This window comes from Chaetura pelagica, unplaced genomic scaffold (genome assembly GCF_000747805.2).
Source record: "Chaetura pelagica isolate M959 unplaced genomic scaffold, ChaPel_1.0 scaffold548, whole genome shotgun sequence".
NCBI classification, from domain to species: domain Eukaryota; kingdom Metazoa; phylum Chordata; class Aves; order Apodiformes; family Apodidae; genus Chaetura; species Chaetura pelagica.
Genome location: NW_009970728.1, coordinates 541,250 through 556,304, shown reverse-complemented (window position 1 = coordinate 556,304; position 15,055 = coordinate 541,250). Strand labels below are relative to the sequence as shown.

The window sequence follows — 15,055 nt, the reverse complement described above, 5'->3', positions numbered from 1 at the left end:
ATCAACAACCTCCCTGGGCAACCTATTCCAGTTCCTCACCACCCTTAGAGTGAAGAATTTCTTCCTAATATCTAACCTAAATCTCACCTCTCTCAGTTTAAAACCATTACCCCTTGTCCTATCACTATCTTCTCTGATGAAAAGCCCCTCCCCAGCTTTCCTGTAGCCCCTTTCAAGTACTGGAAGGTGCTATAACGTCTCCCGAGAGGCTTCTCTTCTCTAGGCTGAACAGCCCCAACTCTCTCAGCCTGTCTTCATAGCAGAAGTGTTCCGAGCCTTTGATCATCTTGCTTGCCTTTCTCTGGACTCTCTCCAACAGATCTATATCTTTCTTGTGCTGAGGCCACCAGAGCTGTACACAGTACTCCAGGTGGGGTCTGACCAGAGCAGACTAGAGGGGCAGAATCACCTCCCTGGCCCTGCTGGCCACACTTTTTTGATGCAGCCCAGGATGCAATTGCTCTCTGGGCTCCAGCACACACTGGTGGCTCATGTTGAGCTTCTCATCAACTACCACCCCCAAGTCCTTCTCCTGAAGACTGCTCTCCAGCCATTCTTCCCCCAGCCTGTGTTTGTGCCTGAGGTTGTGCCGACCCAGGTGCAGGACCCTGCACTTGGCCTCGTTGAACTTGATGAGGTTGGCACTGGCCACCTCTCCAGCCTGTCAAGGTCCTTCTGGATGGCATCCCTTCCCTTAGGATGTCAGCCACACCACACAGCTTGGTATCATCAGCAAACTTGCTGAGGACACACTCAATCCCACTTTCCATGTCTCCAACAAAGATGTTAAACAGCACTGGTCCCAGTGCTGACCCCAAGAGACACCACTTGTCACCTGCCTCTGTTTGGACATTGAGCCATTGACCACAATTGCTGAATTGCCACTGCATAACACTCATCATAGCTCTCCAGTTTTCTGTCTAGAGATTGATGACTGCTGTGAAGTTTGAGCAACACTTTCATTCACATCTTCAGAGCTGCAGTGTTGGCACCTCCTAAACCAGGTGGCTGGCAGGAAAACTGCACAGACAACGACTTACTTGGAGCCTTGGCTTCAAGAAGGGAGGATGAAGAGGGATGTCTTTTTATTCAGTGGGCCATCCTCTTAAACACATATCAGCCACACTCAGTAAAGCTGTTTTCTCACTTTGAGGTTAAGATCATAGGTTTTATGACATCTCATAAACTCATAAAGCTGAGTACAGCTTTAATGCAAGAGTGAAAATATGTGCATGCATGCATATGCATATCTTCTTTAAATCCAAGCTGTCCAGGGCCACCTGTGAGACTTCTTTTCAAGAAGGACCTAGACCAGGGAGGAGGTGCTGCTAAATGTGTGCGCATCACAACCCAAGACTGTAAACCATGCCTGGTGCTGTTCTCAGGAGCAGGTGCATACCTGGCAGCAAATGCTTATCATTGGCTTTTTGAGGGGCTCTCAAACTGTCTCTTCATTTCAGCCTGTTTATTGAGAGACACTGGGTTCCTAGGGTTGATTTGTGCTGCCAGAGCTTTGCAGGGGTGGGAAAACAGATGGCTTTGTCTGGATTGTAAGCTGGTCCAGACTAGTCTTACCCAAGATCTGTGCTCAGAAATGTTGGCATACAGGGACATTTTTTGGCAAAGGTAGCAGAGGCAATTCTAATATAATGTGATGACTCCCTGTCTCACTAATATCTCAGACCCATGGTAACTCCAGCTAAAGTCATACTCAGTCTGGGCAAGTGAGGCTTTTTCTGGAGCCAACATAAACAAATATGTAAATGAATTAATTAATTAATACATAATACACCATACATACATACATACATATATACATATATGCAAGCCAACACCCACACCAAAAACTCTCCCCAAAGCTGCTCCCCATTACATGCACTGCATCCTGCATGGTACTGACCCATCTTGGCTCTTTCGATCCCCAGAGAACAAGTATTCCGTTGAGAAAAAGAATGTAATTTTATGTGGCCTATAGACACAGTACTCTGTCACTATAGGTGCTTCTACTGCTGGACATGCTCCATGGCTGATTGGATGATTTGCTGGCAAGGTATGAAACTACTTATGGAAACCATGTTAGGAAAGCACTAGCATTCATCTTTCTCAACTGCAGAGTCAACAGAAATTGCCAGTTAATAATGCTTCTCATATTGCTTAAGTGGCCAACAATCAAACTATTCATGCCAATGAATACCATAATGGAGAAATTATTAAATTCACATTTTACTTATATTGCTATAATAAGGAAGCAGCAGTAGATATATCAGGTTCCCTTCACCATGAATATTGGAAAGCAAAGGAAAGGTTTTGCTGGTGGGTGAAGGAAGGTCTAGAGATTTACCCCACTCATGGTGGAAGGAAAAAGAGGAAGCCAGAGTGCCTTGAGACCGTGCATCATATCTGCTGACACCCAGTTCAAAGGTGACCCAAATGTTGTGCATGCTGATATTGTTGCACCAGCATTTGGATCCCTGCATTTCATGTAATCTTGTGTCCAAACTAGCACTCAGACCAGGTGCTGTGTCCTGGGACAGTGATCTGTAATAGCCCCTCCCATCCTTTGTCCCCCATTGACAACCATCCTCTCCTCACTCTCCCGCCCACCAGCCCACCCTTCTACCTCCTCACTCCCTCCCTCCCACTGCCCTCATCCCCTTCCCCATGTTCATTCTCAGTGGTCGTTGCATGTACGTGCCTTGGCCCTCTTCAGCTCATTAAGCCTCCTACCTTGCCTCATGTTTTGACAGGTTTTGTGAGTTTTGACAATCCTGCCAGTGCTCAAGCTGCTATCCAAGCTATGAATGGCTTCCAGATTGGCATGAAAAGGCTGAAGGTGCAGCTGAAGAGGCCAAAGGATGCTAATCGTCCCTACTGAAGAGTTGTGGGAACCAGTGGATACAAAGCACTAGCACAGGTAACTGCATGGGGAAGGGGGTGACAGCTGCGGTTGTAGCCTCTCTTTGTGTCGTAGAATCTCAAAAAGATTCAGCTCTGTGACACTCTAGCTTCTGCCTTTTTCATTTAGGCCTCTGGCTAGAGCCACACTGCACAAATACACATCCACACAGAAACCAGGAACAGTTTGTGTGTGTGTGTCTCTTTAGAAAAAGAGGTGGAAGGATGCTTAACGAGGCATGAGCCAAGTTCCCCACCCCAGGGCATCCTGCACCTCTAGAAAGTCTTTCTGGTCACTAGAGGAGAGCCTACAGCTGTCCTGATTCCCCTTGCTCAGCCAAAGAGAGCATTTCTGGTGGGTGAAGATCTGCAGTTAAGCAATAGGGCTAGACTGCAATTTAATCCCAGGTGACTGGACTGGGACAGTGTCTGTCTCAATAGCTCTGTGTTGCAAATGTTTCACAGTGTTCTTCATTCTTCACGCAGTATAGTCTGTATCCAGTTTCATCCCAGCATAAAAACCTTGATGCAAATATGTTGCCCTGACAACTAAATACCTCCTAACTTCTTCCTTCCCAAGCCCAAGAAATTAATAGAAGGATCCATGCTCAGTTCTTGCTCAGTTACTGTTAACCTCTATGTGTAGATAAAACCCAACCAAAACCAAGGAAACTTTGCATGAGTGATGACCTAGACAAATCTGACCAAGGGTCTCATTGTCAGACTCATGCACTTTGTGTTGTTGGAAAGGAGTCAGTTTGATGCTCCAGGAGAACTTCTAATGCATGTAACAGTATAAAAAATACCAGAAGAAGAAGTTTGTTTTGTTGGAATCCCAGCCTGTTGCCTACAAAAAAACAAGATGTTTCCAAAAGTGGAAATATTTTCCACCACTGGCTGGCTTTTCCATTAGACAATTCCTTGCTAATCATATGTATGAAACCACCTGTGATTGTTACAGAGACAGGAAGTGTCCATGATGTTAAAACTGATCCATACCAGAGGTTTCCTAATAAACGTAAGCCCTAAACTGTAACAAGCAGTTTGCACTCCCAAATTATTGACACAGGGAAACAGGGAAGGGTTAGGTGACCTGTTCCTGGACATTATAACCAGTGTCTAAGATTCAGCTATTTTGATTCAGGACCATTTGGCCCATCAAAGGTACAGGCAGGAAATCCCTTCAACCTTCCCAAATAACTCTGAAGTGTTTCTCGTGGGTATCTCTAATACCTTTGAAAAATGTAATATCCAGAGCAGTGTAATGTAATGTTCTTGTCTTCAGAGCAGTATCCTTACCCCTGAGAATTAAGGAACGGCATCAAAATGTCTCTGAAAGAGGTGCTGCACTGAAAACAACATGAAGTGGATTAAGGAACCTTGCAATAAACTTACCAGGTGCATGTGCAAAACACAGCATCCATAGTTTAGACTCTGCTTTTTATATGACTATATGAAGACAATGGTGAAAGCATGTTTACTCTTTAAATACCTCTTTTCTTTTCCTTGCTTATGACAAGGCCTCTTGGAAGCTTGAAACCAAAATACTTTTCCATATCCAAATGCTTTTTGCTTCATTGCACTGGCTTTTTACTGCAGGTTTTGCAAGGCGAGAGCAGAATGTGTACGCATGTGATTTTTTTAAAGCAGGGACTGTCTATGGTGGGGAAATTTTCAGTAACACCTGCCAAGGGATCAAGGAACACAAGTGTCTCCCTAGTTTGGCCTGAAGCAATAACTTTATATCATAGCATAGTTGTGATCATTGAGTGTATGCTTGTTTCTTATGGTTGTGTAAAAAGATGCAGGGCTGCAGACACCTGTGTTGTTAAAGACTCACTTGCATGAGTCTACAGAGTTCTCATTATCATGGATCATTATAAAGTTCTCTGTCTCTGCTTTTTTACAATCCAGCTGATGGTGAGATCTCAGTTTGTTTCCTATAAAAAGATTACTCAGTAACAGGGTTAAGGTTTGTTGCTTGGGGTTTTTTCCCCTAAATAAATTCTATAATAGAAATCAGCTGGTAAAACAGAAATAAAATTCCATATCTATCCCTTAGAGTAGGTCTTTGTCTTCTCTTTGTTTCTGCAAAGCAGGAGAACAGTCTTGAATTGTTGCCTCTAAATAGGAAGTCTTTTAGGTATTTTGGATCCATCTCATTCTTCAGTTCATCTGCTTTCTGCTGTTTGGAAACACCCATACCATCACCCTAGAACCAGACAGAGGATTTTTAGTCATGATAGCCAGAAGTCAGTTTCCAGCCAGGGCAGCAGGATGCTAAGCCCTCAGGAATAAGCCTTACTTAGAGACTGGTCAGTTGTTCTTGGCTCAACACTGTATTATTGTATCCCTAGGGCTCATTTGATGTGCATCTTACAGTCATTCTCCAAAATACCACTGGAAATCTCTGACTTGCCCACTCAGTAGACAGTGTCATTATTGCAAGAAGAAGCTTCCCAAAAACATTAGGACAGAAGCCAGCCAAGCCCATGGGTACGGCACAGATAGCTACTGCAAAGCTTGAGAGCAGGCAGCTCTCTTAACTGGCAGAAGCACAGTAACTCCTGTATGTTTTTTGTCTAGTTTCACTTTGCTCATAGCTCTTCAGGGTCCTTAATTCCAATTTGAAGCATGTGCATAGCCATATTGACATCAGGGCAATTACTCATGTGCTTCAAGAGGATGCTCCAGAAAGTTTTTAATTGGGATTTTTCTAAGGAAGAGCTTTGTTATATTGAACTCTTTTCCAAAAATAAGAAGCTGCCAACAAAAACCACAAGCAGCACCCAGTTTGATGTAATCCACCAAGGTGTTTTTTCCTAACCAAGAAAGAAAGTTCTTCACTCAATTTTAATTCTGGATGTACTTTTTTTTTTAACTTCTAAATTTCCCTTTTGGGACACAAGCAGCCTAGGCCACAGTGATTTGAAGTCCTTTATTTTCCTTGAAAGTGCTCTAAAGTTGCTGTCAAACACTAAAAGGGTCTCTGATGTGGCAGATAAACCCACAAGCTGCAGCAAGCAAAGCCCTGGAGAATTCAGATGGCAAAATATTTCCAAAACAGCTGCCTCTGCTCTCTATTTTTTTAATAATTAAAGAGGTGTTTGTAGGAAAAATAATAATAATAATAATAAAAAGAAATGAAGGGGAGCAAGGGGGAGAAAGCAAAAGAAAGGAGGATCATTTGAGGCAACTCTGTCAAAATCAATATCGTCTATGACAAATCCCCCCTCAGGACTAGGAAGCAAGGATTCAGAGACATTTCATATGTCTTTCACATAGTAAATGCAGAGAACAATAAAACAAACACACAAACAAACCAAACACAAAAAAAGCACACACACAAAAAACACCACACAAAAAAACCCACAACAAAACAAAACAAAAAATCCACAAAAGAGCCCAAACAAACCAAAACCAAAACCAACCCACCCTGAAAGCCATAGCTCCATTGACTGGAGCCATGGAGCTCCATTTGCCATTTCCAGTACCATGTGATATGGCAAAGCTGTGGGTACAAACTGTAGCGGATGGGGTTGGGTGTGGGCCCTTTGTCTGGCCAGCACAATGAGGAACTGCTGGGGCAGGCAGAAAGACTAGCTTCTCTAATCTTCCCATAGGAGCAGAAGTGATTGGTGTGATTCCTGCCCTCCGCACTGAGACTAGTTCCCCGATCTTAGCCTTATCCATACTAAGTCAGTGGTAGCCGTGATAGGACAATATTGCCTGGAAATCCTCATAATTCACAGCTTTTCCAGTATTAAGGACTTAACAGAGCAGCACAGAAAAATCCAGCTGATAGATCAACAGAAGACATTGCAAAGAGCAGTGAAAATCCTGTCTATCCCCTTCTGCGGCTTCATTGCAGTGTTATTTCCCACCCCAGACAAAGATTCTGCTGCTGAAGTTTTATTTAAATCTGAAGATGGAGAGACATTTGGGTGGGACTAACCTGGAGCATTGACTGGCATGAAATTGAGTGAGAGAAAGTGAGTGTGAATGAGACAAACTGAGTGAGGAGAAAGAGAAACAGAACAGAGGAAAATAACTGGTCAATACTAAGAATCTCTTTTTAGCTGTGCACCTAAGAGTAGTGGTAAAACATTAAAAGAATGCATTGTCCAGGCAACTTGCTTCTCCAAAATGCCAAGGAAAATAACATAAGCCAAAGCTCAAATACAAAAATAAGTGTTCAGGTCCTCCTTTGTAGCTTCTTGAACATGTGTATTTTACGGTAGAAGGTGTGAGATGCTTGCATTTGCAGCTGGCTGGAATAGATGGTATTTCTTCCCACATCAATGTCTTTTTAAAATTATTATTATTTTTTAATTCCAGATAACCAGAAACTGGAAAACTTTGCATTTTCTTTTTTTTTTTGTTTGTTTTGTTTTGTTTTGTTCTAAGAGAAAAACAACCAAACCACGTAACTTTTAAGTAAGCAGACATTAGCAGCCAAAAGCAAACAAGAATAATTCCAAATGCCTGTAAAGACAGAGATGTGAATAGCAGAATTCTGCTTACCTCTCACCATTTCAAATTACTTCAATGTGAAGTCTAGTGAAAGTGTATCTTTTACTGAATTTTAGGTTGCTTATCCCTCTCAGATAGGGTTGCATTACCTCCAGTGAGAGGCTATTCTGCTGTTGCATTGATCTCATTGTTGCCTATTAAGCTGATCATCATTTGGACTAAATATCCTTTATCAGGATCTAATCCCTTGTACTTATGCCTCCTGTAATCATGCTAACCAATTTCTCTGCACAGATTATTGTCATTTCCCTCCTTTAGTCATCACGTAGATAATTTAGGACTTGCTTACATTATGGAAATTTGCGCTAGTATAATTACATGAAAACAGTACTCCAGCACAAGCTTTAATATGAGTGAATAAAGTGAGAGCAAAATCAGAACAGGTTAATTTGGGAAAGTCTGTTCAGGTAGATGAAAAACATCAGCTAACCCTATTTATTTATTTATTTTCCTTTGGATTACTTTTGCTTTTAATTTCCACTGTCAACTGTGATTAAATTACATGTCCCTCACAGTTTTTATAACCCAAACATTGTGCTGTTGTGCTTGTACATTAGAGAATGGAAGTGAATGTTACTGTGGAGGCTGAAACACAACCACTAAAGGTGTTTGCTGAACTGACAAGAAAACACTTTTCTTTTCCGGATGACAATTTTTAACCTGTCTGCCCACTGAAATTACCAATAACTTTAGTATGGTAAATTTTCATGTCTCTTCTATCAACCACAGTTTCGATACTAGAGCATGCAAAATCCCATTTGCTAATTATTGTAGTTATTCTAAGATTGGCATACAATATAATGCAGTGATGGAAAATGACAATAATTAATTACTGCATTTACTCCAAAATTACAATCAGTAATTACTGCTCTGAGACTGAATTCCATTCAGCGATATTTGGAACTTGTTCTTCGTCAAAGCAGGGCAGCTTTTCAGGAGTATTGCTCTGTTTGCATCTAAATGAGTCCATGTAGGTCACTAAAGGATCTGCACTATTTGTCATGGGAGTGATAGAGCAGCACAATGCAATACCATAACACTTTCCTTCAGTTTGCAGCATGAATTCTTCATTAAAACCTGTGTCCCCATTTTTAAAAAATGTTAGATAATGTATTTATTTCAGAATTAAATAGTAGATAGGAAAGCAGCCTCTCGTTCCTCATCCCACTGTGATGCAGTTGCTCCTGATGACCTAAAGGAAACTTTGGAGGCTTGTTAGAACTTTTCCCATGACTCAGACAGCAAAGACCCTGCTGAGTTTTCCTTACTGGGGGAAGACCAGGAACTTGGTGTGGTTCTGCCACCTTTAAAGGCTTTCAAAAGCAAAACCCCAAAGTCCCAGGATACACTGGAGGGTCATAATTTAATTCTGAGCCACTTGACCAACAAGATTACAATGGGGTCCCATAGGGACTGTGTCATGTAAATTACCTGAGTAGATCAAATTTAGAGGTAAACAAGCTTTGATTTCATCTGTTAATAGGCAGCTGTAGTAATCTGAAAAGAGTAGGCTTTGAAGGAACCTTTTTATTAGGTTCCTCCAGCATAGAGATTTGCTAGGTCTGTGCACGAGGGACTGCAACTACAAGAAAAGCTGTGAGACATAAGAAAAGGAAAGGGTAGATATGTTAAGCAGCCATGATTTGAAATGAGAGAAGAAGAGATGTAATAACACAGGAGGCATTCATAGCCAAAATGGTTGTTCCAGCAGCAGCAGGCACTGCCATAATGCCATCTTCTGCTGAATAAACAGGTACAAAGAGAATGAGAGAGAGAACAGACCCACAATGCAAGAGGCTTGTGAAAATCCAAGATGAGGTTTAAAAACAAGTGTGGGCATTTTCTTACAGGACTTGCAAAGACAAGACAAATCAGCAAATGCTTTTGTTACTGGGGCACTGGGCAGAGCAGTACCCACTAATGAGTGGAAAGAAACGAGCCATCTTCTCAATTTGCAAACACAACCACTTGAGGAGTGAGCAAAGAGCAAGTTCTTCAAAGCTCAGTGTGTAAAGACCATAAAGATCTAGGACTTCAGGAAAACGTGCTCTATGCTTTTTATGTTTGAAGGCTGACAAATCTGTCTCATTGTGTTTAGTCAAAAGAAAACATCAGAATCATGCACCTGGGTTTTTCATCCAGATTAGTAAGATATGGATGGTATAGCCCAAAGGCAGGATGGATCCCACTGGCCCTACAGACAAATATATTAGCAGAGAAGGTTAATGTAAGAAACTGGAAGCTCCCAATAAAGTCAAAGTTACAAGTCAGCTCCAACACATGGTTCACAGGACTCAGGTCACTTGTGTAGCATTGATCAGTAGGCTGGAAATTATCTGACCTTTGAAAGCTACTGCAGAACCATGAATTGAAGCTGTATGGGGTAATGTTTGGCACTTACATTGTAAGTATAAAGAAAAGGAAGGCTAAAAAACTCCATGAAATTTACTCTGCAGGGAAAAACTGCCACAGGAGCTGGCAAGAATCTTAATAAGGGGTTGCAGAGTGCTCCATCAATGTGAGCACCTTAAATTGATGTCCTTATGGTTTGGAAGGCATATACAATCAGCTGCACTAGAACACTGTTTCTCATTCCCACAGTTATACCCAGTGATATATCAAATGCAATAATTGCATATTTGAATAATTCATGGTACGGTAACTTTGTCCAGATACAAGTGAATATCAAAACTCTAGTCTCTGAAGTATTTGATTCAGCTGCAGCAGAGAATTAAAGGTTTACAGAGCAAACGCTGTTGCTCAGGTGCCTTTTGTCCTGCCCTGTGACTGCACTAAGAAGAAAGACAGCTTTTATTTGAAATGGTTCATTTTTCCATTTAGCTGAGCTTCATCCAACATTTTTGAAATATTGGATAGAAGGCTGAGCTGAAGGGGAAAGGAGAACAGCAGTCAAGTCATTTCCCAACCAAGAAGCACAGTAAATGAAAACTCAATGCTCTGTCTGGAAAGGTACTTACCACAACCATGATCAGGTGAAGTTCTCAGGCAGAGTCAATCGCCAGTTTCTCTGAAGTCAGTGAAGTGACACTGATTTATGGCAGCCAAGGATTCAGGCCCACTAATTCTTATTTAACTCTCTATTATATTCTCCTAGCAGAGATATTTCAATTATATTCAATTCTAGAGTGATTTTCAATGTCACCATTCTAGCTGATCTGGTCTTTTTAGAGCAGAGAGACGAGGGAAGGAGCACACATTTCTTGGTGCACAAAACCACTCCATGTGGTTGTTTTTAAAATCCCTTTATGCAACAATGGCATACAAACAGAATAAATTATCTTGCATCCCTGGAAAGCTGCAGTTTTACATTCAAGTGATCCTCTTTGTAAAGCAGAATTGTCCCATTATTGGAAGAGATATTCTCCATCCCTGTCTCTTCAGATGTCTCCCTTTCCCTGTGTAGGACAGATCCAGCAGCTGGTCTGTCTAAAGCACCCATTCTATTAGAGCAGAGTAACTATTTTAAATCCTAACAGCAATGAGATGTCTAGCTTTGAAACTTCTGGCTATAAGAAATCCTTGAAGCCAACAGATATTTTTTGGTTGAGTTTGGGTATACTGTGAACCGGGGCCCTGGCTGTCATGATACAGTGCTGTAATACAATATCTGTATATCTAAAAAGCTATCTAGAAGGCTCATTGTTTCAAAAGAAAATAGGTTTTCATTACCTTTATTTCTGAGGATTTGGAAATTATTTGCCATGAAAGTCACAGGCAGTATAGTTAGATACAAATCTGCCTTTTTTGGATAGGATTCCTTTTTTTCTTTTCTCTTGAAGCATTTCCACTCATCAATACAGGTTGCATCCTGTCTGCTGTGACATATGACAAGCTTTCTATGCTCTTTATTTTCCTCTGTGCATTCTCCTTGCATGGCACATATTGCTCCACCATGGCAGACTGGGCACTGGTAAAAGAAGGCAAGCAGGCATCTCAACAATTGCCTCAGGAAACTGGGCTCTTACGTGTTAAGTCCAAAGAGATATTATGCTTCTCAGAGGGTGTGTATTCGAGGGTTTTCTGTCTTCTGCTCTTAGCTGACAAGGGCATTATTTTGTACAGAGCTTGTCAGATGAGAATCCTTTTAGGAATTCCTATAGGATCTTTTCCTGTTCCCTGTAAAGACCAGTGTAATGCGATTTTGAGGAAGTTGTACAGATCCTCATTTCTGGAGAAGTGTCTCTAAACTTAAACCTGAATGTAGGAATTACTTTCTCAGTAGAAGACTTCCTTGAGGAGCATGCTAAAAGGCTGTTAGTAAAGGCATACAGTCTGGCACCATGGTTGACTTTGGGGCCTATTCTCCTTGAGCCCCAGCTCCTTATGGTATGGCTTTTGGTACTTACCAGTGATTCCTGGAAGTAGCTCAGGGTGCCGCATAGGATTAAAATGAAAATAATTTCTTCCTTCAGAAATGCTCTGGAGTGAGTTGCCCTGATGATCACAGGTAGCTGGAGAAGTGCTGGGCCTGCCCTTCACCTAGGAAAAAAATAGGCTTTAATGGAGCGATGATGATTTATGCCAGCTAAAGACTTGTGGGACTTGGCCACTTACACTCAGGGAGCAGAAATCTTCTGCTTTCTCTCTTCTGATATTTCATATTGCCTCTGTAATTTTTCCCCAAGTTATGTCTGCTGAGTGTGTTCTGTCGATGTGAGAAGTGGTAATGTCACTCTGCTAGGAGTTTTATGGTTCACAGAAGGTAGGATTTGTATTGAGACAGACAGATAGATGGATATCTGGTGCCTGAACACAACATATTACAGGGATTGACCCAAAATTTTCAACACTAAAATCCCAAAAGATATACTGAGAAGATATCTGTCTGGGAGATTTCAAATGGATTTTATCTCTTCTCTGATTAATACAAGCTTTTAAAAGAATATAATCTCTGTCCCCTTGCCCAAATAATTTGAGAAGATCAGAGTAAAGAAGGATCAGTAACCACTAAGTAGTCTACATTTTCTCAGGTGTCTATGTAAAGGAGGTCAGACATGGCACACTGGAAAGGGGAGAATGCACAGTCAAAGGGGGCTGGTTTGCGTTCAGATAAGGACCACTCATTGTAACAAAGCAGAAGGAGAATTCTGTTGCCCATGCAGCTGGTAAACACAGGAAAGGCAGCAGTGATGCTCATGTCCCACTGGCAAGCCAGGCTCAGGGCCACACTGGGATCCGGGTTCTCTCTTTGTGTGAGGGGGAAGAGGAAAGGAGCAGAAGGGCTGGCTGAGTGAAGCAGTGGGACACCACCCTGCCAAGCTGCCTGCAGAGCCTGGAGTTGTCTCCTAATGAATGTGAGCGGCTGGTCACAACTGGAGGCGAGCTGTTCCCCATTTGTTTGTGCTCCTCAGAGTGGTGGGGATCTGCTCTCCATCAGAATAATCCAATTGAACAAAATGATTCATATTAGCAGGCACATCTGTCTGAGGCCAAAGCAGAACCCTGGTGTTAGTTTAATAAATGACATTCATTAAACTCAGCTGAAAATATAATCTGGAGAGACTGATGGGGTGAACAGAGCAAAGAATAAGCAAAAGGAGTTAGTAATTATCAGATGTCATTTGTTCTACTGGTACCATCGAATTGGGGCTTGTTTGCTGAAATCTTAATTTCATTTTGCTGAGGCAGAATCCATCAAAGAAGCTTATGCTGCAGCTATGATTCCCAATTTTCAGAACTTGGTAGGGAATGGGGAATTTTTCTTTTCCCCTTTTCTACCAAAGAGAGCACTGAAGGAGAGCAGAGCCCAACAGAGGGCCCAAGGACAGGAGAGATGAAGGGAGCAGGCTTGTCTTTGCCATGAAAAGGTTGCTGAGTGAAGTCCCCTGTGCTGCAATGCAGTGATCACAGGCAGTGTCTTAGAACAGGAGCCCTTGACATTTCCAATGCAGCACCAGTCATAGTTATTCCCAGGCCCTCTGCCATTTTCCCACCACAACAAGGAGGCTTATAAATACTCATCATATGTCTTCAGGAGCATTTTACACTCTACAGGTGTATGTGGCAAAGACTGCGAAGGTGGGATTTTCTTGATGGCCAGGTCAGGGAAATTCCTAGCAGCTGTACACTGGTGACCACCCAAGATGGTTCAGTAGCATTTCAAGGAGCACTGGGAAGAAGACACAGGCACTGAGGTTCTCCAGGCAGCCCACATATTCAGATCTCAACCCTGATGATCCCAGGCTGTATCCTTCAGGCACAGCTCACACCCTTTTGCCAATCCTGCCAGTTGCTTGGCACTAGCATTCCTGGCCATAAAGTTTCACACAAAACACTGCATCCAGGGGCTTGCTCTTAGGAGGAAGAGATGTCTTTCCAGTTTTCTGTTGAGCAGAGACAAGCTTCTTGGGCCTGACTTAGAGAATTTTATGGTCAGCACTTGAAGATTGGCTGAACAAACTTTATTTTGCTAGTTGCTTTGAGTTTGTTTAGTTTTAACTTTACCCCACAGTTATTCAAATGTTTTTTTGGTATGCTCCAGAGGAATGCAGTAAAGCCTTTTATATTTATAGACTTGCCAGGGCAATGCTCAAGTCCCAGCCAGTCAGAAAAAATCAAAAGCATAATGGAAGAGAAGGGAAACCTTGACCTCATAAGCTTTCAGCGTTGATTAGTTTGTTGGTGTCAGGAACCTTTTCTTGTCCAGGGCAGACCAGCTGTGAAATGATTTTTTTTCCCGTTCTTCTATTTAATCTGTCTCCTGTATTCCCATGGGGAGAAGGAGCCAGTACCTGCCTTCCTGAAGTTCTGCTTTGAAGAATGCAAGTGAGTGAACTTGTACACCAGCAGCAATGGACTAGGTTCATTTTTTTCCAGAGACTCATCTCCTCAATGTGCCTCTTGGGAAGAGGCTGAGGATCTTCAATTTCTCTCAAAATTGTGTACAAATCAGTTGCAGACATGAGCTACTCTGGAGACAATCAGAGGTTGTTCTTGCCCTGGAGAGTGCAGGAGAGAAAGAGAGAGTTGCAGAGATGGGCAAACAGATATATAGAGATAGATAGATAGATAGATAGATAGATAGATAGATAGATAGATAGATAGATGCATGTATATATATTTATATAAATATCTCTTTCTGACATTTGCCATAGGCTACTACACCAGCACTGGCAGGCTTTGTTCACAGCCATAGAAGTAGGTGAGACATATTCAGTCTTAACTCTACCCCACCACCAACCCCACCACCAGTCCTCTCTTATATCTCTAAGGCACAATGAGGAGCACAAAAGCTTAGGCTAGCATGAGCCTGTCGTGTACAAGACCAGTGAGAAACTTGCTTAATTCACTATAACACAGAAAGCCTCATCTGATATCTCATTGATGGCCTGTGTGAAATAAGCCCCTGGGTCTCACTTTAGTTCCTCCCAAATGCATCTCTATAACATCCAAGCTCTGGTTGCTACCCATGTTGGCAACTGCATTTGAGAACTGAGGACTAGACAAGGGAGGAGAAGTGACAACCAAGTGCACTCCTGGGCATAACCTTTCTAGGCACACTGGCCAGAGAAAGTCCTCACTGCTGAAGTCTATTCATGGTCACCTTTCAAAATGTCAGGCAGTAAAAGCAGAAAACAAAACAAAAGAAAAGAAAAATAGATATATA

At 42.1% G+C, this 15,055-nt stretch overlaps 1 protein-coding gene across 1 annotated transcript in view; it reads left to right on the top strand.

Moving 5' to 3' along the window:
• Positions 1–2,875, top strand: part of CELF4 (CUGBP, Elav-like family member 4) — a 741,704-nt gene extending 738,829 nt beyond the window's left edge. The window contains 1 exon segment of the mRNA XM_010007136.1: positions 2,748–2,875. Within this exon segment, the coding sequence (XP_010005438.1) occupies positions 2,748–2,875 (128 nt within the window).
• Positions 2,876–15,055: the final 12,180 nt, after the last annotated feature.